At 39.9% G+C, this 26,354-nt stretch overlaps 1 protein-coding gene across 4 annotated transcripts; it reads right to left on the minus strand.

The window, feature by feature from the left end:
• Positions 1–1,167: 1,167 nt before the first annotated feature.
• LOC134166009 (uncharacterized) lies at positions 1,168–26,351 on the minus strand. 4 transcript variants are annotated; one of them, XM_062623279.1, is made up of 9 exons: positions 26,216–26,341; positions 25,085–25,186; positions 15,444–15,565; positions 14,208–14,346; positions 13,256–13,377; positions 11,425–11,535; positions 6,830–6,936; positions 5,064–5,154; positions 1,168–2,586 (listed from the first exon to the last, which is right to left on the minus strand). In XM_062623279.1, exons 1-9 carry the CDS (start codon positions 26,310–26,312, stop codon positions 2,548–2,550), a joined length of 930 nt encoding a protein of 309 aa, XP_062479263.1. In that variant the 5' UTR covers positions 26,313–26,341; the 3' UTR covers positions 1,168–2,547. The 4 variants fall into 4 exon arrangements, with proteins under 4 accessions (XP_062479263.1, XP_062479254.1, XP_062479272.1 ...); XM_062623270.1 differs by having other exon boundaries at positions 1,168–2,590; positions 26,216–26,337; XM_062623288.1 differs by lacking the exon at positions 25,085–25,186 and having other exon boundaries at positions 1,168–2,590; positions 26,216–26,351.
• Positions 26,352–26,354: the final 3 nt, after the last annotated feature.

A 26,354-nucleotide genomic window follows, 5' to 3' on the forward strand; every position in this document is an offset into this window, starting at 1 on the left:
GGAAGTTTCCTTGAGCCAACAAAGCAAAACCTGAGTTGAGGCAATATTCACACTCTTGGGAGGATTTCAGCTGACAACCAAGGCCACCTGAGTGTACACAGGGAAAAGCAATTTGTCCACTTTCACACAGAGCTTTTCAAACCTTCTCACACCTTCCTTTTGCTACCCTTATGTGTGGGCATCTATAACAGGGCTAAAATGAGTGAGATGACAAAGGTTAAAGCTGGGAAAGAGACATACAATTAATATCTTCTTTCACACACTAGTTGCTTTTAGCTCTTCGGTAGCTGAGTTAAGCAGCTCATAAATGGCCCTATGAGTTTTTATGAAGTCAAATTAGGAAGTAATGTCTAAAGGGAGGACAGAGGAGTTGTACTTCTGGGTACCAGTTTGACAAAAGCAAACTGAATTATCACCACCTCTCCTCTGTGAACATGCTGGGGTGAGGGTTTAAATCAAGGGCCTATTAAAAGCAGGAGAGGAAGACAGAAGTTTCAGCAGCTGGAACTCACCTCTTTAAGTTTCTCCTGATGTCTAAAAAAAGATGGGGAGCTTCCATGTTGCACCCTCTGTTGCATATGAGCTCCAGACGTGTGCATGCTATTTCCAGAGTCAGAGGATACAGATGTCATTAAATATGCGGGTGATCTGCTCCAGTCTATTGAATTTTTTTTTATCCGAGATCAACACCCAGAAAAAGTATTTGAAGACTCAGCATGAAGAGGGGAAACAACTGCAATGAACTGCAAACAACTGCTATAGTTCCCATATTACCAAAACAAGGTGCAGGGCACAGTATACCCATGAGCCAAAAGTCATGACAATTGATTCAGGAGATCCTGCAGGACCTCTGGAAGAAGTAAGCAACATTCTGACACAGTGCTTTCTTTCACATGATAGTAGGGTTATGAAGTAGCTTTTTAAGACCCAGTCAGTTTTCCTTTTATAGCAGCCTATTTATACACCCCAAATTCAGTCACAGCTTCCACTGTACTGATTACTATAGTGCTCATTTCCTCATTCTGAATTGCACATGTATTTATTTTCTCATTTTTTATTCTCTCCTTGTTAGATCTATTAGCCTTGCGTTACCTCCACACCACGCCTAGCCTCTCCTAGGTTCCTTTTCTAGGGCATTTGTCTCATGGACAGTGAAGCAATCAACAGTTCAGTTACTGTTCTTTAAGAAAATAAACATTTTTAAGAAAAAGCTTTCCATCTTTGTTAATTTTTAAATGCAAGGTTCAACATAGTGGTTCAGTATCACTCAAGGTAAAAACATCTTCCACTTCAAACAGAACATGAAAATAAGACTTGTTAAAATTCACTATCCCTTCTACAGTACCATTTACTTACTATGTTTGTGAGTGCCTAATGGCCACTGTTCCTTTTTGCTTACAGTGTATATTAAGTTCACTGACCTGTAAATCATTTGAAGACTTGAAACCCATTTAAAGTTTTCCTGTTTGCACTAGACCTAAGTTGTGTAGCAAACTTTTAACAGTGCTTCCAAATTCCCAGCACACTTTGTCCAAACTCCTGAAGTTCATATTTTTGCACTCAGACTGTTAATGTTTGCTAAAAACTGAAACATTCTTCAGCTGACTAAAAGCTTCACATCCTTAGAACGTACAATCTAAATGTAAATGTGGTGGGCGTATGTGGATCTTTCCTCTCCGAGGAGGCTCTGTTACGAATTTCCAACGTTTTACGCCACCACCAAGCCTCCGCTAAGCTGTGACACCTGTTCAGAATTTTCAGCTTCTTAACCCCTTATTACACTTCCTACCATCCCCAGCAGAAGTGCAGGAAGTGGAACAGAGTTCTGTTGTCCCAGACTCACTGTATTAATTCTCAATGGCTCCTCAATGTCTTTTGCTTTTTTATGTTAATACCCACCTTAAGGATAACTAACTAAATGGAAGGACTTGCTTCTCATAACTGATGCCAGTGGATGCTCTGATTATCAAACAGACCCTGGAAAGAAATCCACAAATTCTACAGAAGGAACATTAAAGATAATACAGTTAATAATAAATATTATTACTGATAATAAATGGTCTGTATCAAAACAAAACAGCAAACTCTAACATACTGCAGCTTTCGAGTAACATGCTAAATGCATTCTTAACATTCATATTATTATTTGCTATTCTTGTTTGACACATTTAGCAAACATTAGCAGTGAATAAAACTTCTTTTAGCATCCGTACGTACCCACTCTCTCCAAAATTTCTGCAAAAATTAAACCATAAAGATATCTCCTAGTTAAAAATTAATATACACCATTGATACAGAATGCCTCCATAAAAAAAAACCTGTTTCAAAAGACTCTTTCATTACAAACCACAGATATGACCCAAATTTATCACAATAAGAATTCTGACCTGATCTATTCACACAAGACAATCCAAATTCATTTTAGACCCAAAATATATGATATTACAAGGATACTAGTAAATTCTTCCAGCTACTAGAGAATCTTGTATAAATGTATTTGTTCAAGTGCTTCTCTGTCAACATCTTTTTCCACATACACATCATAGTTCAGCTGCATCTCTTCGACCCATTGGCCAAGCTGTATATCTGTCTGAAACAATGAAAACAGATTCTTAACACAATGTTGAGAAACATAGCAGGAGTTTAAAGGTCAGCACAGCTTTAAAAATGCAAGACATAATAAGAAAGATTAGTCATTCCAAGTTATGCAGCAATGATAAATTAATTTCTGGAAATGTCATTTAACCTAAATGGGAGAGAATAAAGAAAGATCCAAAGATAATAAAGAGAATAAAGATTAGATGTAAAGAGATGTGGTGAATGGCTCAGTGCCCAAGTGGAAACCAGTAACAAGTGCTGTCCCTCAAGGGCCTGTACACGGACCAATACTATTTAATATTTTCATGAATGACATGGGAATAAATACACCCTCAGCAAGTTTGTATATGACACCAAGCCAAGCGATTAAGTGGATTTGCTGGAGGGAATCCATCCAGAGAGACCTTGAGAAACTTGAGGAGTGAGCCCATGCAAACATCATGAAGTTGAAGGCCAAGTGCAAGGTCCTGCAGCTGGGTCCTGCAGCTGGGACCTGATGGTCAATACAGACTGGAGGATAAATGTATCGAGAACAGCATTGCAGAGAAAGACTTGAGGATCCTGGTCAATGAAAAATTGGATATAAGCCCACAATGTATGCAGCCCAGAAAGCCAACTGCATCATAGGCTGCATAAGAAGTGTGGCCAGCATGCCAAGTGAGGTGATTTTACCCCTCTACTCTGGTCTCATGAGACCCCACCCGGAGTACTGCGTCCAGCTCCAGGGAGCCCAGAACAAGAAAGACATGGACACGTACAGCGGGTCCAGAGAAGGGCCACAAAAATGGTCAGAGGGCTGGAGCACCTCTCCTGTGAGGACAGGCTGAGAGAGCTGGGCTCATTCAGCCATGAGAAAAGGCGGCTCCAGGGGACCTTACTGCAGCCTTTCAAGGAAGATTGAGGGACTTTTTACCAGGGCCTGTAGTGACAGGACAAAAGGCAGTGATTATAAACTGAAAGAGGGTAGATTTAGACTGGACACAAGCAAGGGTGATGAGACACTGGGACAGGTTGCTCAGAAAAGTTGTGGCTGCCCCATCCCTGGAAATGTTCAAGGACAGGTTGAATGGGGCTTGAAGCAACTTGATCTAGTGGAAGGTGTCCTTGCCCATGACCGGGGGTTGGAACAAGATGATCTTTAAGGTCCCTTCCAATCCAAACCATTTTATAATTTTATGATTCTATGAAGGATACCTTTTAAAAATTATTTCAGTGAATAACCTAGGTATTTTACTAGCATGCTTCTCTATTTGCATTCTGAAAGAAGTATTGAGGGAGCCACTAACTGTACCATAGAAGAATTACAGGTATTTCTTGGTTTACACACAGGAAGTATTGTATTAAGGCTACAAAGGGCTTCTCAGCTGCTGTGTTTCTACTGCTTGCTCCAAGGAAAGGTCAAGTGACACCATTGCTGCTTCTGGGCCTCAGGATCTATTTCACCCATCAACATACAGGCAACAAGTGATTTGATTTCTCTAAAGCAGACTACTGTGGTGAGCAAGCTACTTCATAAATAACCTTGTCATGTATGATCACTGTTTTGTTTCTGAGCTAAAGCCAGCCCACACAATTGGCTAGGCATCATACACGTAACAACTGTAATCTAGCAGTGACCTATGGCATAAGTAGCAGAGGTAACAGAGCAGAGGTTGGTCCCTCAAAAGTGGTTAGTGCTCGGGGAACAGCAATAGTAGCATAGGGTGTTCAACATCTTTGGAAGTTGCACCGTCATCATGTTTGTTTCCAACAGGCAATTTAAAGCTAAGTCACTGGTCCAAGATGCCTGACGGTAACCACTTGACTACTTGGGAGACCACATCTCTCCCTGATCTGTACTTCTAACAGCTCACACTATGAGTCATTTTCTATGCTCCAGAAGACACAGTATCCTCAGGCATGGTCCCTCTTTAATACGTCCCTTTCTTCCACTGGCTTAACTAAATAGTTTGTCATGTTTCAAGGCAATGTGCAAACATAGAGCTAAATTGAGAAAACATTTCAAGGCTTTGCCTCCAGAAGTCTATAAATACATATGTACTTCTGAAGTTCTACCCCTATAGCTGGAAGGAGTCTGATGTAAGTGGATATGATTATCACAAAAATTACACCCTAATCTGGCGTTATTAATGGTTTGTGTTGGTTTTTGTTTTGTTGTTTGTTTTTTGTTTAACTTCACAGCTAAGGTATTGTTAATAATACATGTAATACTATAATGGTTCACACAGCCTGCTGATACAGGCTGGGATTTCTATTTTACAGGTGGGTAAAATCAAAGTACAGGCAGATGCGTTCACGGTCAACCCAGAATTAAAATTCAGAGTCCTACATCTTTTAATCTACACACAAAATTACATATCCTTCCCTCACATCAATACTGGCAAGCAGCTGACCTCAACTACCAGACTGCCACTTTCATCGAAAGTGCCAAAATGTCTTGGCTAAAAGCAGCTGAGGGAACTTACCTGGACCTTTGAAAGTGATTCTGTAAGGCTTGGAACTGTCACTAATAAGGACCCTCTTTTCCTTATATTACAAGCAACAAATTCCCAAGCTCTGAAACAAAAAAGCAGGTCACTAATTTTTAGGGAACAAACCACATTTGATCATAAACCAAATCTAAGACTTCTACAGTTTACTGGGCAGAGATAAGGCTAAACTTAAAGACTTGCTATACATGCTTATAAGTTACTATTAACATTAAGCAAATATCTTGTATGAACAAAATCAAGCTTCTTATTTAAAACAGAGGGAATAAATGGTCTTACAGTGTTAAGATTTTTAACTTTTTAACTTTTTTTAACATACATGCATGTCATTTTGTACTGTCAACACCTTCACTTTGGACTAGGATTAAACATTGACATTTCGTCCCTTTAAACTTTTGAAGAAAATCCAGTCTTTGAGCACACTGTTTTATTAAACACATAGCAGCCTTCCAATATCTGAAGAGGGCCTACGCACATGCTGGAGAGGGACTCTTCATCAGGGACTGTAGTGATGGGACAAGCAGTAATGGGTTCAAACTAAAACAAAGGAAGTTCGGGTTAGATGTAAGGAAGAAGTTCTTAGGCACTGGAATGGGTTGCCCAGAGAAGGGGTAAATGCTCCATCTCTGGTCAGTGTTCAAGGCCAGGTTGGAATGAGCCTTCAGCTACATGGTCTAGTGTGCGGCGTCTGTTGGAACCAGATGATCTTAAGTTCCTTTCCAACCCAAATCATTCTGTGATTCTATGATTAAGCTTAATAACAACCTGCTCTTTACATACACACTTTGTAGTCGTGACAAAATGCTTCTCTTGAGACATTAGCAATCAAAGTATTTAAATATTGCCTCCAGCATTCCTTTTCTCCTGATTTTGCAAGTCAGGTAATTTTTCACAGCATGGCAACTCAGACTAAAAAGAATTATATTTCCAGTATTCTTCAAATGTCATTTTTCTTCATGGTATTAATGCAACATTAAACCACTGTCCCTGAGTTCTTGAAGAATGAAATGAATTCTCAGACATGTGCTCAGTAACAAATCTCCTGGCAATTTGAAACACCCACTACTCTTCACCCATCCACTCTGTACCTCACTAGCTGACATTACTGCCTGGTATCATGGGCAATAGTAAGACCAGTCTTAGCTGAAACTGTTAGCAAATGTCAGACTGTTGGCTGGGATGGTGAAGACACACTTTCATTTTGACTGTCCATTATAAAGGCAAAGCAACTTTGGATGATAAAGTTATTTATGGCATAAACGGATATGTTGGATTAGCAAAAGCTCATCTGTATCTTGTATCTGAAAGAGAAGAATCTTAGCCATACGTTTGTTTGCTACTGCATCCTTATGAATATATATTAGAAAATAGGATTAATAGCCATGTTTTGCAGTGCATCTATATTAAAGCTGTGACATTCACAAGTCAGTGGCCTGTATTCTTTCTGAAGATTAAGCTTATGCCAATATAGTAATTTCAGGTCCTTTAACAGCAGATACTATTTAAACAGATGAGTGCAAGGATTCAGGGCAAGGTTTGGGTAAACAAAGCAGCAGTGTTTAGTGGGTTTAACAACAAATAACTGCCATAACACTTTAGCAGTTAAGTGTAACAAGTGTAGGCAGTTTAATTTATGTAATTTATATGACTTCAAAAAGCACAACCTTAAGGTTTTCCATAGCTCACAAGGTTACAGAGACAATGCCAAACAAATAGATAACTTGTTCAGACACATAGCTTACCTAGCCTGTTCCTCTCTGTCAAGAAAATATTCAAAGACATTATTCATTACAACAACATCAGCCTTCTGAAGAAGCGAAGCCTGAGTACAGATGTCTGCGTGAACCACCTGAAGGAAAAAAATTTCACAAGGCATAAATTAAGAGACAAATACTGCCTTCAAGTAGCCATGAAGCCTGTCAACCTGATACAGCACCTGCTACCACCATTTTGAACCAGCCACAAAACAGGTATTTCACTGGCTTCACAGTAGATCAAAAGAAGAAGCTTTAAGAAATTAAAAAAAAAGAACAAAAATCAGTTTTATCTCCTCTAATTAAAATAAGGGATTTATTACATTAAGTGAAATAAACATCTGACTTTTGGTCTAGAACACTGTGTGCGATAAAGGAGGAGATTGTGTATGTGATGGCTGTTACATTTCACTTATCTGTATTTTATCACAAATGCTCATTAATTTCAGGAAAGAAGCTAAACCAGATAAAGCTTTTTTGAGGATAATAAAAGATGTCTCACAGGCTCAGTGGGTTACTAAAGGATTACAGCTAGAAAAGACACTAGGTTTGACAGCTGAATTTTCACAACATGTATTGGGACTGGGAATGCTGGAAAGGCAGGATGCTTGGTGGAACTGGAGGACAGCAAGTGCTTTACTTTACTAAACAACTGTCCCTCCAGTCAGCATAGCAGCTGGTTTGATTTCATCTACCTTCACCTACCAAAAAGGATATTAGCACATCATGTCATTTTCAAACAGGTGAGATTACAGTCACAGGAGAATATGGATGCTCATTAGCACTCTGACAAGATGTGTTTGATTTCCTCTTAAACGTGAAGAAATATATCACATCCCAAATCTGAGAAGAAACATCAACTGGAACATCTTTTGAAGGGATAACAGAGAGAAAGCCTATCTGAACATTACTTGCTTTCCACAGGTTTTTTTTTTTTCATCCCTGTATGTTGAAAAAACCCAGAAAATCTGAACAACTTTTTTTCTTTCCTGTGTGACCTACTACTAGGTTGGGCTGGGAACATACTAACCCGATGTATTCAACATTTCACATTTTGTCAAATCCTTCCAATATTGGACAGATGTAAAAAGGAATTCTTAATTTTGACAGAAAAGGTGAATGTTAGTACAAAACGTTAAAAACAATTATCTGTTGAAAACAATACATCAGTACTTGTTGGGAGGGTAAATTATGTATTCCTCCTCTTAATAAACATGCAAAAGCATGCTGTTCTGATTGACCCCTGCAACTTGTAAGGGTCCAAATGCAGAAAAGATAATGAGTTGTCACAGTTTATGACTCTAGTCTATGCTACCAGAATGCATTATAGCAATTGCAATTACAGCCAAATATTTCAATGTCAGTAATAACAGAAACCAAACTCTTATCATTCATAAAATATTGGACATTGCAGCATTTCATCTTTGAGAGATGTATTCCATGGGTTCTCTGCAAGTACTCCAAATCAGTAAAACAAACACCTTTACCTCCTTAAACACATTACCATGCCAAGTTGTTCACCACTGCCTGTAGTAAGTGGAAAGGAAGCAACTGTGGTCTCATACCTTACCCAGAACTGGCAGGTTCTGGCTCACTGAGAAATAGGGACAGTTTAGTTGTCTGAATGACTGGTCAAATTTCTTTCACCTCTAGTGTGTGGACACCTAAACTATTAAGCCACTAGTTCATGAAGTTAGAGTTTTCTAGGACAATTAAGATTGGCAACAATTTATCTTCAAACAGTGCACTGTAAAATGTAGCAGTACAGAAGCTGATTAAAAAGTTTAAGCATTCAGGCCTTTCAGAGAAAGAAGACACACCACTTAGGCCACTACCAAATACAGCAGGTCCTGGGTGTAAACTCAAGACCTCTGCATAAAGCCCCTGCTAACTGTTGATTAAAATGAAAGACCATAAACTGGGGTGATAAAGATCTGGATACAGGCTTGACTGCTGCTCTATTATATAGGCAACAGCCTCCTGCAGTGGGGCAGGACAGACAGCTAGAGGCAAAAAATGCCTCTGCTACATCTGCTAGAACTCACGTACCAGAACCTAGATTTTACCTTGACTGTAAGTGGGATGTGGATCACTATTCTGAGGCTAAGGAGACATTTCATTTCACTCTCTTATTTTCAAGGGGCAAAAATAACAAAATCACATAATTTCTGTACAAAAATCCCACAAAACAGCAGTCCTTTAATCCAAACACAAGTGACTGGTGGACTGTTCAGTCAGTGGACTTCTTGCAGTACAAGAAATCACAATTAGCACTAAATTTTCTCAATGCCCTACTAATGGCACACTTGGTATTTTAAGCCTCAATTCAGAAAGATGCTTAAACTACTGGGAAAGTCTGGACTTGTGCTGATGTCTCCTTGACTTGAATAAACCTTGAACCTTAAAATTAGTCCATATGTACACAGTAAGTGGCCATGCTGACTGTAGTGACCTAAGTACCCCATTCTCCCAAAACACATCCTCATCCCTGTTAGGGAATGTGAAACCACATAAGCATGTGTGGCTGCACCACAAGCTTGACCCAGGTATTGCTCCAACCAGAACAGCACTTTTTTGCTGGGTTCTTTTTCAGTTGGACCAGTTCCCTGACCTGCTTGGCTGTGTGCTGGCCCAACAGAGGAGGCAGCAACTGATTTTAAAACTGCTCTGTTGCACCAAGCCTTTAATGATTACAGGCAATTTCTGAATTGAAGTCTCAAGTTTCCTAAGATCTGCTGAACTGTTTACTTTCCTCCCAGCATCTGTTTGTTCAAATGGCAAAAGATGCTGAGCAACTTTCTATGTACTTTAACAAACCAAATGTTGACCAAAGGAACATAGGGTTAAATCGGAGATTTAGCCAGTAAAGATATCAATCCACCCTGCTGTCCTTTGGGAACATACTAAAAAAATTCAGAATATCTTGAAAAAACGATTGTTATTTAAGAAGGGTCTCTTAAAAGTTTTTTCAAATTTGTGTCATAAGTTATTATCAGCAACTACTGGATTCTGACCATGGGACTCTTCATTAGAGACTGTAGTGATAGGACAAAGGGTAACGGGTTAAAACATAAACAGGGGAAGTTTAGATTGGATATAAGAAGGGAATTCTTTCCTGTTAGGGTGGTGAGGCACTGGAACGGGTTGCCCAGGGAGGTCGTGAATGCTCCATCCCTGGCAGTGTCCAAGACCAGGTTGGACGAGGCCTTGGGTGATATGATTTAGCGTAAGGTGTCCCTGCCCACGGCAGGGGCGGTGGAACTAGATGATCTTAAGGTCCTTTCCAACCCTAACTATTCTATGATTCTATGATTCTATGATTCTATGTTTCAATAATAGCAATTACTGGATTCTGACTGTTTCAAGTCCAGAATCCTGGAGAGGATTATTTGGAGTGAAATAAAACCTAAGACTGAAATGTTCAAAGCAGTGTGATAACAGGAGTCACATGACTAAATTAGCATCTAATGAGACTCAAATAGCTAAGTCCTCAGGCACTGCTTTGAAAACTTATTATCTTCTAATCTTTATGCTCTGAAGTGAATACTTCAGCAGAATTACAAGGTGTGAAGGAAAAACAAAAAGGCTCATAATAAAGAATATACAAGGCTGAAAAGCATACATACAGATCTCCAGCTCCACTGAATTAATTTCACAGAGTTCCAAACTGCACTTTCAGTCCTGTCACAATAAGTTGTTACGAACACAAAACATGTAAGACCCAAAGATTATGGATAAACTGACAGCAACAGGGATTGAATCAGGCAACCCAATGATATTGCTTACACTGTGTCAAATATGTCATGTTTCTTATTTCTATCCAGTTTAAAATGGGTTACTTTAGTTCCCAAGAAATTACTACAGCCAGCAGTTTGTGACTCCATTCAAGAACACATGCACATAACACAGGATTAAAGCCAGTACTCTACCCAGTACATTCAACTTTCCAACTTTTACTGGCAACAAAATAACTGGTTATTCCCAAGAAAGGAAAAAAAAAATTCTTATTAAAATAGTAGTAATTCCATAAGGGGACTAGGGAAACGGTTCCCATAATGACAACACATTGTTTGAAATCCATTTTGTTTGTGAAAGGTACATACGCACTGACATGACAACACAGGAAATGCCAATAGCTGTAAAGTCCTTTAGGTGTCCTTAGACACAAATTTGCAAATTCTACAAATATCTTTCTGCTAATGTTAATGGAACACAGACATTTAGTTTTGTTATTCATGACAAACTTTTTATACACTCAGTTTCACAGAAGTTAGTGGCAATGTGACTGATTTCACTGGGAGAAACAGCTGAGATGTGTCTGGTTTGTGTAAGCCAGTAGGTAAATCCATTCAGTGACAAGGCTAAGCAATTCAACACACATTATCTTATTTTGATAATCTCCTCCTTCCTCTCTGCTATGAGATTTTGGTTTTTTCCCCCTAATACAAAGCTTTTATTTAGGACCAAAACAAGCAAAAGCAGAAACTTTTTCTCAGCAGGCTGATTTACCAGCCACTCACATAAACAGGATACCTAGTACACAGTGGTTAAAAAAACATACACTAAACCATGTATTGAGTTACCTTAATTCTGTCAATGAACTGGTATTTTGTAATCATCATTTCTTGCAACTGACAAAAGTCTGCATTCATTTCTACTCCATAGAGTTGGGATGCTGAGCTATAAAGATAACCCTACATTAGGAAAAGGAAATTTAGTAACTGTGATGCCTTTAAAACAAGTTTTAAAAAAATCAATTAAAGTGGAAAAAATAGAACAGAGGTTAAGATTAAGAAAGCATTTTAAAACAGTAAGTTGAGAAATGTCATTCAGTGGATGTGACATGTTTTTTAGAGCTAAGCCCCTGATGTGGCAATTCCCACTTACGTCTCACGAATTTTAATAGGAAATCCAAAATGACATGTCAAAATAATAAAAAGGAAAGCTTGAGCTTCACTTCAATTGCAAAACAGATGGAAAATGGTCTAAGAAGGAAAAAAGCAGTAAAAAACAAGTTACAAAAATAGTGTAAAGCAAAAAGACTGCACAGTTTTATTTCTTGGGAGAATGGAAGAAGAAAACAACAAGAGGAAAAGGAAAAAAAATAAGAGAAGACTTATAAAGTCAAAGTGAGTGAAAATGGAGGAGGAAAAGGTACCAGTAATATAAGGGGGTATTTTGGTACAAAGTCTTTGTCAGCACCTATAATATAGTATTATGGCCATTTCCAGGTGCTTACATATGAAAAAAGGTAAATGATCCTTTAATTCCTTTAATAATAAGACCAAAATAATGGTTCAGTTTCAGACTGAGATTTTCAGAAAGTTATTGGAGATGTCAGGAAAAAGTACAAATACTTGAGCCTACAGGGCCCTAATGAAGACACTGCTCTAAGTGCCATTGTCTCCACTGAACACCACAATTACATGTTGCCAACAATGGTAAAGGCAAATAAATTATTCTAAAGACACAGAATACCTGAGCTATCTATGTACTACAAACTAATTGTTTTCTGAAACGATTCAACTCAGAGAGCAGAAAATCAACCTGTGAAGGTGAAGTCAGGCCTCCTCCAATGCAAGGCAAAACCAAGATTAAACAGGAGAACTCTTCTTTTTAAAAACATTTCCCCTGTTTTAGTTAAGACTATCTTCTGCTATAACCATGCAAGTGTTTAAGTACTCAAAACAAATTCAGGCTAGCAAAAGTGTTACCATTTAAGGATCCAATGCTGCAAATACTTACAAATGGGAGTAACTTTCCTCATCTGAGTAGTCCGAAATGACATTATTCAGACGAGTAAAATTACATGCTCGAGTGTTTCCAAGATTGGGCCCTAAACAGCCATTGGCTTTTGTAAGAAGGTTGTAATGTGTGTTTTGCATCGCTTTTGGCCATATGTTGCACCAGCCATGCCAAAAGCAATCAAAATTGTACTCAAGTTTCTCGATGAAGTATTTTATGTGCATTTTAAAATGCAGAGCAGGACAATATGTTTTCAGAGACAAATTCATATCAAAGTCTTCCTTTGTATAATTTAACAGTTTGTCAGCTTCATAAAAGAATTTAACATAACTAATCTATATATAGACATGGTCAAGACATAGAGGACAAACTTACTTATGAAGAAGAGAGAGAGCAGGAACTAGCAAATGAGCAGCATGTGTGACAGCAATATGCTACTCTGTTGGACAACAGATTTTTTCTCTCAATAAGCAAGATCATTTATATTCCCTCTTGTGAGGAACAGAACTGAAATCACTAGTAAACAGCACCTTATACTGTTCAGAGAGTCAAATCAGAGGTGCCTCTCAGAATGACCCATCCAAGATGGAGAAAGAAGAGCAGGCAGTCAGAGAAGAGGGAAAATTTTTGTCACAGTAGTAAAATATGAATTCCTGTGCTGGAAGTTACCGCAAATAGCACTGCACCAAGTCTGGAGCCAACGTCAACCACTACCTTTCCTGTCAGGTCAGGCAGTACATGTTGATAAAGAAACTTCAGTTCCATGAGGGAAAAGGAATGCGAAATAAACTCTGGGAAATAAGAACAGAACAAAGGTGTTGGGTGGGCAGTACTAACTACTGTGTTATTAACCAATGAAATACTAATCTGAGGAGTTATCATCACTGAAAACCTGTATGGTTTCCTGTCTGAACTAGTGCTGGCTACCCCAGATATCTAGAGATTGCAGATCAGAGGCAGCCTGCCACATAGTCTGTCCTGAGTCTAGGGATTCCTTCCCTTACACAGAGAATTCTGAAATCCTTCATGAAACTGAATTACCTTTTTCTGCACAGTGACATATATTAAAGAATAAGAAAACAACTTGGGGTTGTTTAAATGAAAAAGGAAACATGGTACCTAAAGCTCAACACAATTCACACAAACCTTTTTATGGGCAGACAATACATTGAATTCCAACTCCAAGATTTTAAGGAATGGAATGTTTTCCATATCAACCATGCCTCCAGTGCTGTGCTATACTAGCAACAGCACACACAAGCTTTAAGACAGATGGTGATTTATACTGCTTTTCAGGGTGCAAGAGAAGTCTGAGGCTACTGCATGGACTCCTACAGTATTGTCTTCCTCTTGCGTCTTCCTTTTCAGTGGTACATAGCTCTGTCTCTTACCTGCCCAGTTTTTGTGGGCAACTAGTGTCACTCATACACTGCAAATTAATTCCACTTACGTTTATAGGAGTCTCTTTCCATTGGTTATGGGAAGTAATTCTGGCCTGTGTACTGCACCAGTCTGGACAAAGTACTCCATCAGCTGGACACTGTGTTGTCTAGTTGAGTCACTGCACAAACCAGTTTAGTCAAACTGAATTTGTTTCTCATGTTCCCAAAAGAGCACTTACCCAAAGATGCAGTCTTGTATGAGCCACACTCTGTGCAGTAGCTCCTACTCATTTTCCCCTCCTCACACAATGAATCAACAAAATCATCATCATAAAGGAATGCATCAACATGAATCATGGGCAGTGGATGCTGGTGTATCTGAGAAGAGGAACAAAACCTAAGAAAGGCATAACCAAGTATCTCAATTTCATTTACACTGTTACACAATTAATTGTCCCACCACCCTATCTTTCCCCAAAATCCATGATATACAAGCTTTTCCCTACTCAAAAGTTACATATCAAAATAAAAATCCTGCATGTAAACTGGATCATCAAATTCCACTGAAATAACCATTAAGTGGAATTTGATAAAAGAAAGCAAGCTTACTTCGACAACCAAGTAGGAGACCCGTTGTGAATTTGGTCTCCTTACTGCTTGCTTGGCTATAGAGGTGGTACAGCTTAAAGGAAGCTTTTTCCCTTCCACTTTGATGAGGAGAATGTAACTTAAATTTAGGAGAAAGGGCATTATTACTTCTCAACTTCAACTGTCTGAATATTTTCATCTTCATGCTTTATGCCCCAAACTAGAAACACTCCTGATTAAAATGGGTGTCATTTTCAATTAAAAGCAGACCAGTTGGGATGCTTGCTTCTCATCATTTCAAGGGGTATAATCTTCATCCTCCTACTCCTCTTTCCTCTCTCTCCCAGGCTTGCTGCATGTGGCCAATTCACTTTTCCCATTTAAGAGCCACACGTCACTTTTCTGCAAAATGAGTTAATTTTCCACATCTATTGACAGCTCAAGTAGAAAAGGTGCTCTCCCCTCCCACAGGACTCACAGCCTACCTCTTTCTGAGCCATCAGAATCTGAAAAGAGCTGGAAATCATTTCTGCACTGCCCACATTATGGCAACAGTGAAACACTGGCCCTGTATTTCTGTTTTCTTTAAGGGGGCTGTTAAGAGTCTCTTATGGAGTTAACATTAAAGAATCACTGTGACAGGTGCCATACCACATAGAATGAAAGCTATGGCAAATAACTTACAAACAAAGTATTATGAACTATGAAGCACATTTCTTGGTGTCACACACATCATGCAGCAACAGACCTGAGAATCAAACCGAGATTTCCTATACCTCAATCCAGTGCTTATTCTCTATTATGAACTACTACAAAAACTGAAATCAGCATCAGTCCCCAAATAAATGATGCGGTTCAGCGAAAACAGACTGTAACAATTAGCTTACTTTCTGTACAGCTTGATGTTCCGAATTAAACATTGCCTCCATGGGTAAACAATTCCGCAAATCTTCAGCGATATTTTTAAGCACAACATCATTGTTAGTCACCACAAGCTCATCAAAGTCATCTATAAATCAAGACAAACAAAACCCCATGAATAATCATATGTAGATCATGTGGACTAAGTGATGACCAGTACAATACAGTTGAAAGACATAAACAATACCAGATGGATAAGGTTTTGATTAGAAATGCGTTTTTCAGCCTTTGTTAGCTTTTCCAGCCAATGATAGATTTGGAGTGTAATAACTTTGCCACTTAAAATAAACGTAGCGCTTTTTTGAAATCTCAAATTATTTTCATATTTATAAACTTACAACTCACATATGATGGTCTGGGCTGCCACCAAAGCGATACTGTTTCAGCTTAAGATATAAAAACATCAAAGATGCTTTTGAACTATTGAAGAAATTACAAAACTCATAGTTGCCTGAACGCAGGTTTTATATATATATATATATATATATATATACAAGTTTCTTTTTATACATACCATCTTTCTAATAAAGTGGTTAGAAAAAAAATCAGGGATATTGCACAGTTCAACAGTTCAACTTAGAATACATTTTACATGACTTAAACTATCAAACTATTTCAAACGTGAAAGAAAAGGCCAGGTTGGACAGAGCCTTGGGTGACATAGCTTAGTGGGTGTCCCTGCAAATGGCAGGGGAGCTGGAACTAGATGATCTTAAGACCCTTTCCAACCCTAACTATTCTATGATTCTATAAATGGATGTAAAATAGTACATTTTTGCAGAGGCATACTGTAAAATCTTGCTATTTTTCCAGCATATCTCTGCATTACTTTAACTAGAAAAAAAGATCAAGAGAGACCCTTGAGAAGTCACCAATCCTTTCTTCTTCCAAGGCTGAATCAATGTGTCACTACTTCTACAAACTATTCTTTTTCAATTGATTGTTAATGCTGGAGACTCCACAACCACCCTTAGCAATCTATTCCACTGCTTGACTACAGTTACTTAACTTACACTTATTAAGGAATACTCTTCTTAATAACTGATCTAGATATACTCTGTCACAATTTCAACTCAGTACTCTCTGTCCCACTCACAATGGAAATATAAGTTTCTTGCTCTCCTCTATGTAGCAACTTCTAACTTCTTTGAAAACTTACCATGTGTCCCATCAGTCATCTCTTCTAGAAGAAACAAGATCCACTTACCCAGCCCTTTCCTGCATGTTTTCTAGGAGTCTGATCATTCTTATCACTCCCTGTTGGAATTCCTGGACCCTCTCAGCCTTTTTGCCCTGCAGTACCAAGAACTAGACCCATTACTCCAGCTAAAGGCTGATTTGCACTAACCAGACTTTTCACATATTGCAGCCAACATCCTGCTTACACATGCCAGTTTTGTGCGAAGGGCCTGATGTTCCTAGCTGACATTCAGCATAAGATCTGCTGTACACCTGTACTCTGTTCCTTTTCTGTTACATTTTCCTCAAATGAAGGACTAGATGAAACTTCTTTTTGTCTGGACATCTCACGGCTCTGAGCACACTGAACTGATTCTAAACGAAGTCACATCTCAGGTCAAAACTACATACCTGTAAAAGAAACAAAACCTGCACAACAAAAAGCAGCCACAAACTTAATCCTAAAAAATATACCAAACCCACCTCTTGATTCTTGTCTAAAAATAGCCATGTTTGTTCTCTCTTTCCTGTAGCTTCTGGTTTGTTTCTTGTTCTATTCAGACTGCTAGCATGCTGGGCAGGGAGTGTGGTGCTTACATATATCAGTCACCAAAAAGAGATCTGATACATTTCAGAGGTGTTTTAAAAAAGTTAAATATTTGTTAGCATTGCTTTCCCAGGTGGGAACATTAGCATAGACAAGTTTGACGCAAGCAGGTTCAAAATAAATCTGTAAAACATGCTACAAGCTTCTCTATGCTCATATACTTAATCTTGCCTGTGGAACATAGGCAATGCTAAAAACAGTGAAAAATATTATGGCTAGTATAAGAAACAAAGACCAGCTAACTTTTAACTATGAAAAGCTTCTGAAATGCTTTTTGTTTTAAGCAATGTAGTGAGAACAACATCATTAAAGAAACCCTCACTCATTAGCATAAGACACCCTCTTCTTAAGAGTGTAAATGTAAAGGTTTGTTCAACACATTACAGGTGATTCCAACAGATAATCCTGAATCCGCCACTGGAAGCAGCAGAAACTTTAAATCATCTGGATTAACAGACGATTTAACATATATCTGGTTTATCATTTATTAATATATATTTGGTTTATCATTTATTAAATGTATAGCAGTAACACTCCAAGGCCCTGATGGGTACAACAACATTGATAGCTGTTACACAACAGGAAGACAATTTGCTGTTCCGAAGAGCCCACAGTTAAATTCTCCAGAACCTCAGCTCCTAAAGAGATGCAGACTTTGCATTGAGGGATAGAGGTGGCAGCTGCAACAGCAGCAGCACCAACAACACAACAGGTGCAATGCAGCAGCTCCAGCTTGCCAGCATTTTAATGTGAAACCTCTAATAAGCACCCATCTCCTGTTAAGTTCACGGTCCACCCAACAACTTGCAGATTTGTTATGAACACCTCAGCAGCAGTGAGTGATTTTTTCTGATCAGCTCAAAGATTTCTGTGGATGTGACACAGCACAGGAGTAAACCCAGAGAGTATGGGAAGAGAGGATGGACAGATTTAACCTTTGCTTAACCAGGACCATCAGTACCACAATAGGCCCTCAGAGTGCAAAGGAGCCAGAGTTTGCTGAGGTGGATAACATGCGAGGAAGCAAGGAGAAAAATCGCACTACAAACTGAATGAGTAGAAAACTGATATTAGCAGCTGTACAGACCAGTGCCTGTGGGTAATAAGCCCTCACATCTGCACATGCTTTAAAACAATACTATTACTATGCAAGAGAGCTCATCCAGCTGTTATACTGCCTGTTAAGAGTATCAAATTCATATATAGCATTTAATGAAATACAGGAAGTGCTCATAGACCACCAGGCCAGACACATCACACTGTAAATGCAGATCTTCAGCTCCCTTTCTCTCAGGGGCTGGTGCATCAATAGGATCTTCTCCCTCATGGTCTGGGTGACCTTTTCTGGCCAACATCAGCAGTGGACAGCTCTCAAGGCTACTCGGTGTCACAGCTCTACAGTAGAGAAAATAAGCACTTCCAGTGGGAGACAGGTAACAAACCCATCTTCCTCAAATCCAGAATACTCCTTCTCTGCCCCAACTCCCATTTGTACAATACTTGTCACAACACTGACCATCTTACACGGGGTCCTCTGAGATCTTACAAAACCAAGTATGACACACAAGAGTTCCTGTAGATGCTCTGTATGAAACAGGTCCTAAGGAAAATCTTACTACCCATATGAATCTTCAATGAAAAAATGTTGGAACACTGATACTGAAAATCAAATGACAAATGGAAGTGTTATTTCCCAACTACTAGTTAGTACTGTAAAGTGCAAACATGCAGAAACACAAAAAGAGAAGTTCTGAACACACTCCTCCTCAGATGACAAAATGGCAGCTTCAGCAGAAGCAGCACATGCAATGCTCTGTGCTTGCACATACAGTTTGTGACCCAACTTAAGATGTGGAGAGTCACCTCATTCCTGTCAAAGCAAGAAACAGCAACAGCTACCACAATATCTCATTTACTTTTGCAGTATGCAAATATTTATAGATTGCCATCAAGTACAGAACACAGGTGCCAAATATGAAAATATGCATTTCTGCCTCCTCTGGTATGGTTTTATCAACTCCACCCCTGTGTTTAACAAACTGTTCCCACTTGAGAATCTCAGTATCACCTTAAAAGGGATCCTCAGATAAGAAACAAAAATAGAAAACTATTTTTGATAGTACTTTAGCGCCTGTTATATGTATTAAATGGAGAGTATGTAAGCCAACCCCTGTGTTCATTGAACAGACAACTAACCAGGAAAGAAACATACAGTTCATGAAATACTGCAAGATGAATCACAATCATTGTTTATGGAGGAAGTCTGAGTGCATAGTGTTTGTGTTTTACTTCAAAAACCGGTTCCACTGGATCTACTCAACACGCATTTATAAAATTTAATTAACACATTGCAAAAAGCCTAATTAACACCCTGGTGCTGCTCAGCCTTTCTACAGCAAATGTAACACAAGCTAAGAAAACATTCACAAAGCCTTGCAAGGGATAGAGAACACCGCTATAACAACATCTAAACATCCTGGCACTGTGAAATACATGACTGAAGATAAGCAATGCCTGATTTCCAAATAACAACAGAAGATTACATGTCACATGGAAAGAAGAAGATTTAGTAAAGGCAACCATAACAGAAAGCACTTTACGGTCTTCTAGATATATATTTGGACTAGATTCAGACTCACAGAACTAAAAAGCAAATATTAACATCCATGTTACTTAATATGAGGTTAATTTAATCATTCAGTGTGTTTTAATGATATTGAACAAACAGATCAAGGAGGAAGTCTCACATCTCTAAAACTTTACTATCTCCTTTTTTGGCTAAACAGTTTAAGAAGCAAACTGTGACCTCAGTGTAACAACTTCTTCAGGAACTCTAAGTACTATTTCTAACCCAAGCATACTTAACTATTGGTAGAAAGTAATCAGCTTTTTCCAACAGGAATATAACCAGAGCTTATTTTATTAGTTCCTTCAGCCTTTTACATTCATTTGAAAGAAGCTTCAAAGTTCAATTTTAAACAAGGTAAGTCACATACCTATTTTGCAATCACTAGTTTTCCCCATCATTATTAAGTTTCAGTGACTAACAACTTAGAAGTACTTGGTATTCTTGAGACCCCTCTCCAGCAGTATCATTGTCACAACAAAAGTAATTAATGCAAATTCCCAAAGTTGGTGATTCATCAAATTACAGGTATCATCCCATTTTAGTTTACCAAACAACAGAGTAGTGGAAAAGGTTTTCAGTACAGCATAATTTTAACAAGAAATAGATTCCAGTTAATGTGGCTCTGCAATACTATTTTGATCTCTTTTGAAAGGCTTTCTTACTTGGATAAATCACTTCTACCAATTTGGGTATGAAGCTTTGTACTAAATTGCTTTCTCACACACACAGAATTTACATACTATATTTGCCACACTGCAGAAACCCATGCTTTCATTCTTTGAAGAGGCTCATTCAACTTTAGTTCTACCTGCAGTGGCAACAGTACTAAAAGGAAACCTTAAAGACCATTTCCTGTAAAAGAGCCACAATTTTTCTTATGCTATTTTCTATCCTTGTCGTGTGAAAATCATAATCCAATAATTTTATGTAGCAGGTCTAAGAACACAATAATGACTACATCTTTAAGTACATAACAGAAAAAGCTGGACAAACTTGGTCTGTTCCTAATAGTATGTTGAGAAGTTTCCTGGAGCAATTCAAGGCCAGGCTGGGAGTGGTTCTGGGAAACCTGATCTAGATGAAGACGTCCCTGCTCATTGCTGGGGGACCCCCTCTGAGGGTCCCTTCCAATCCAAACTATTTTATGAATCTATATGCAGAACACTGTAGTAAAGCAGCACATCTGCCATTTTCTGGTCAAGTTAATTCTGTCAGATACCCCTCCCTCACACTGTCTGTTAAAAGCCTGAACTTACAGCACTGACTGCCCCCAACTTTGAGTCACAAGACTAAATCCTATGCCAATCTCTTAAAAAACTGGTTTGCTCCCAGTATGAGTCAATCCACAAGAAAAAAAAAAAAAGATTGTACTTAAGTATATGTTGTTTATTCCTTAGAGAATTTACAAAGGTTTATTATTCAATAATTATTTTGAGTAATACATTACTATATAAACAATCAGCCATTCAGACCAGTACATCACTTTGAAATCTTAGCTTTGTATTTAAATGTTTCTAATGAAGTGTAGAGAATGGGAAATGTTTCTAAGATTGTTTCATTTTACTGTTACATGACTAAAAAAAAAAAAAAAGCACCAGTATTAGCCCTGCTGAAAAAATATTTTTTAATTTCTATCTTAAACTCCATGACAGTACATGAAAAACTATGGTCTTTTTACCACCTTATCTGTGCTTCACTGACATAAATTGAATGAGAGGCTTTTTATCTGCATTAAAGCAAAAGTGTTCAGTAGTTGCCAGTAAGTAGAATGGTTTAGTGACTTCAATCTCAAACTTGAAATTAGATTCATGTATTTACTTCCTCTGGTTCCTGTATCTCTGTTCATGCACACATATAGCTTGATCAATTCTACTTTCACTGTTTATCTCCTTCAGCACCCACTCGTAACAAATGCAACCTCTGCTGCTATTTGAAATTCTTAAAGAGTATGGGCAGAGCTAGAGGGAATATGACCATACACACATTTATACAAAAGCTATACATCAAATGCTGGGACCCAATTGAGGGGGATCTTCAGGAGGGAGAGGGGGTCCCCAAGTGGTTTGAATTAGCTCTTGGGCTTCACCCAAGTTTTGTTAGCCAGAACTTCTGCGATGTCGTTATTGCAGAAAGATATTAAAGCATTAATCATTCTATTATAAAAAAGACACCAAAGGTTCCTGTTATTCTTTCCAACTCTTATTATTTCATTTTCTTTGAGATCTAAGCCTAACTCAAAAGAAAGGCTGGAATGCAAGTCACCATGAAATGACGTACATTTCACTGCAGTGTGTGGGAAGAGCCGGCTGATTGCGAAACGCCAAAGCAGTGTTGCTAAGCAGCTGCCTTAAAACAGTAATGTCTTCTTCCATCATATGTAAAGATTTCAGATTTCTAAAATCCACAATAGCACCAAGGAGGTGGACGGGAGGGGAAGGGAAGCACAACTAGTTAATTTATTCTGTATTTGTACAAAGAAGAAAATTATTAACATCTTGTTTACACTTACAATCCTATAATTACTAAGGAAGATTAGTCCAAAACCGTAAGAGTGAGAACCTGTTCAACGTTTTTCCAGTGCCACATACACAAGAGTCTTTACTATAGATAACTTGCTTTACTATAAAGTAATTTGCCTCCTCTGTGAAAAAGTTTCTCAGCAACACCAGAGAGAAATGCAGTCATTTCTGACTGCATGCAAGTCAGAAAACACAGATTAAGTTAAACTAGTAAATCAGGATATCTTTGCAACACTGGCCCTAAAGGGAAACCACTTTATGCAGGTCTTTATTCTAAGGCTGCATGTACACTTTCTGTGAGAGAGAGGAAAAAAGCCTGACTATAGCTAACACTGGAATAATGCCCAGTCCTCCTCAGCTGGAAATAAAACTACAAGCTCGACATCTTGACAGAAACAGGAGTAGGATGGCAGTAGGCAGTGGGGGGAACCCACACTCCACAGAAACCCAACTTGTCTGTGAGGATGTCATTCTATTTTTGTTTCCATTTATCCTATCCTTGTTTGTCTTTTTTTTTTTTTCTCATTCAGAATATTAAACACCCCCCCATCCCTACAGCTTTTTTTTGTTGTTGCTCCTTACAGGTTTGTTTGCTTCCTCCATCAGTATTGCCAAAGATGGGGCTTTTATTTCTGTGTGTACAGAGGTCTGATAACTTTTTTGCTTCTTCCATAAAACTGTTTCCTCTCTGCACAGAGAATCCCCAAGTTCCCTAGCTGTATTCAGGGTACAGCAGCAGCAACCTCACCAACAGCTCCTCACTACCCTCTGTTCAAACAGTGCTAATTATTACAGCACTCTCCTAGTGTTGCAATGGGCAATATAATTACTCAAACACAACAATTCTGAGGGGGGAAAACATCCCACAGTAAAAGTTACTGTCAGTATGCAACCACAGAAACAGAGAAACAATACAAAGAGAAGTAACATCTAGTGTGTTGTGTTGGGGACATCACCCCAAATACTTGCAACTCTGGGGAAACTGCAAAAAAAAAAGCAGGAATGTGTCCCTGATCACTGCACAGGATTGGACTAGATGAACTTTGAAGGTCCCTTCCAACCCAAACTATTTTATGAGTCTATGATTCTATGACAAAGATTTCTCATATATATCAAGCACAAAGTAGTTAAAAATTTGGAACCTGATCTACAGTTTAGCTTGTATCTTAAATATGAAGAGTAAATATGAAGCAAGAGTATATACTTCCTTTCACTGAAAGACCTAGGTATGGATCTAAACCACTAAAAATCAGAAAAAAATATCTGAGAGCTCATGATCTAATAAAGGCTAGGAACCACAGCATACTTGTCTTTCACAGAAACTATCTATCTGTGAGAATTTTTGGAAGTTGCAGCCTAAGTAGAAAAATTGTAGGAATTATTCATTGACAAAGGATTTGTTCAAGTCTGCATAAACTATGCCACTTGCTAAAAATTCCTATGGAAAAGATAAAGCACAATCATAGAATCAAAGTGGGGAAAATAGTAAGGATGTTTCCTAACTGAAACATTTTTAGCTTAGCATTTTCAGTTTCACAAATAAGTTCCCATGTGAGTCAGTAAGCTCAGAAAGCCATATATGCACACCACATAAACCAATACAGTGTAGAAGGAGCTGAAATGCTTTCTGTAAAATGAACAACCAGTATGAATGATTGCATATGAAACTCAATGAGATTTTTAAATTACAGCATATTGGATGTAAGAAAACCACTTCTAACAAGATTATTTACAGTAACCTAGGCACCCTTTAGCAAGCAGAGCATGTTACTGAATCCAGACAAGGACTCAAAAAGGAATGAAATATTGCTTACAGGAGATTGCTCTACCGTTATGGACATACACACATACGTGTAGACATATACCTGTGTATTTACATGCATGTGTACATAAACAGAAAGAGAAAATAAGAACGTTTAGTTACTATTAACACTAACAACACCCATCAAACTTCAGCCTTCAGCTGTTGGAGAGTCCCATCTCTGCTTTAATAGTGAAGGCAGACTCACAGATGCTCTGAAACACCCAGCAATGTCCTTCCTAGTTAAGGGTGAAGGGCTGCTGCTCATAGCAGTGGTGAACAGTGCGCTCCTTTCTGTAATGCCAGCAGAGGGCCCGTTCAGCCAGAGAAGGTTCTTTCCCGCCTCTCTGCTGAGCGGCCGGAGGAGCTGCAAACCACAGGGCAACAATGAGTCTCCAGCTCTAATTACCTGGACAACTTCTAGGTGTCACAGCCTGCCTTTCTGCAACGATCCCCGTGTGACTGTTTATGAAGATGTTTCCCTTCTACAGTGGAGGTGCTGTAACAAAAGACCTGAACAAGAATAACCCATGCCCACAACAGGGCATGACCTAGGGAAATAAGGTAGCATATGACCACTTTCTCAGACCAACACATGGTCACCAGGGAGTGGGTTTATCACCCCAGCAGGCAATGATTAATGAACAGGACGCTTATTGGCTGCTTGAGACTAGATCAAAGGAATCGGGGGGGGGCTTCCAAATTCTTATCTGCAATGACAAAATGCAAATACATCCACAGACAAAGCAGCACTTCGTTTATTTAGCATGGCACTATGTGCCTACAGCCTTAGAATCATAGAATGGTTTGGGCTTGAAAGGACCTTAAGATCATCTAGTTCTAACCCCCCTGTCATGGGGCACAGCCTATACTTGGGGTTTCCATATCATCTTTTTGTTCAGCTGCAAATGACCCACATTTCCAATCTTCATCTGCCACAAGATGCTTGACTGCAGCATGCTGATGAAATTGGACTGAGGCACTAGCAAGAGAGTAAACAAAAAGCTATGTTAAGAGGACATTAAGTGAGGAAAACAGTGTTTGGTAATAGCTCAAGGCACTGTTTTCAAGCTTCTGGGAGGTTGCTGTGAACATGTGTGAAGTGGAACAAGACAAGGCAAACCTCTAAACCCCTACAGATATGCCAGCAGCATACTACCTCTGTATGACCTCAGACGCTGGGAAGTTTAAGAGGTTACCACCCCAGCTGTCTGTCCTGCCCTTCTGCCGGGAGCACCTGCTTCTGCTGCACAGCTGGCAGAACAACCCCGAAACGCAGCTCTGCCGCCACACTGGCAACCCTGAGCACGCCATCAGCTGCGGTTTAGCCTGACGTGACAACCTGATGGCTACGACAGTTGAGAAGCGTGAGCCGGTGCAAGGGATAGCTTCAGGGCCAGGAACACCTGCTCGGAGCCAGAGAGAGCCGACGGCATCGGACAGGCCTCAGGTTAAGGCCTCCCTAGGCACTGCAACACACGCCGCCTCCCGGCAGCCTCACTCTCGGAGAGCCTCCGAGCCCCCGCCAGGCCGAGCCCGATAACAGAGCGTTATGCGCCCCGGAACCGACCGACTCGGGCTCCCGGCCAGCCTTCTGCTACCGACGGACCCTAACCCCTGCCCGGGGAGCAGAACGTCTGACCCAGAAACGGCTCCCGACAGCCCTAGGAACGCTAAGCGGGTACACGCTCAGCCACTGAGCGGCCCCGCGGGGGACAGGGGGCACGCCCCCTGCCCTGACTACCGCACCCCGCCGCTTCCCCGCCTCTCGCCTCCCCTCGGCGGCGGGACTTTCCCGCAGGCCGGTCGCTGGCCTGACGCCGGTGGGCAGGAAACACGCTCGCCCGGAGCCAGCACCATAACGGAGCGGGGCAGCCAGGCTGCAGACCCTCACCCTGGCGGGGCACGGCTCAGGCCCGCTAGGCCCACCGGGCCTTCCCCATCTACCAGACCTGCCCCCGCGGGGCAGCCGGAGCGCAGCGCCCGTGCCGGGCTGCGCTTACTGGTGTTGCGCATCCAGTGCAGCAGGCGGGGCAGGTCGGCAGCGCGCGTGCCCCGCACCGCCGCCAGCACCGCGCGCCGCGCCGCCTCCAGCTCCATCGCGCCGCCGCGGGGGGGCGCAGCCGCGTGCTCCGGGACTTG

This window comes from Pezoporus occidentalis, unplaced genomic scaffold, assembly GCF_034315485.1.
Source record: "Pezoporus occidentalis ecotype Australia unplaced genomic scaffold, CSIRO_AGI_Poc_V1 ctg108, whole genome shotgun sequence".
Lineage (NCBI taxonomy): Eukaryota > Metazoa > Chordata > Aves > Psittaciformes > Psittacidae > Pezoporus > Pezoporus occidentalis.

Bases quoted from the DNA above. Each gene is read 5' to 3' on its own strand.
- LOC134166009 (XM_062623270.1), bottom strand. From the start codon at position 26,312: ATGGAGCTGGAGGCGGCGCGGCGCGCGGTGCTGGCGGCGGTGCGGGGC. The intron at 25,187-26,215 runs GTAAGCGCAGCC...CTAGTGCCTCAG, and splicing joins GCACTGGATGCGCAACACCA to TCCAATTTCATCAGCATGCT. The intron at 6,937-11,424 runs GTAACTCAATAC...TTTTTCCTTCAG, and splicing joins AGTTCATTGACAGAATTAAG to GTGGTTCACGCAGACATCTG.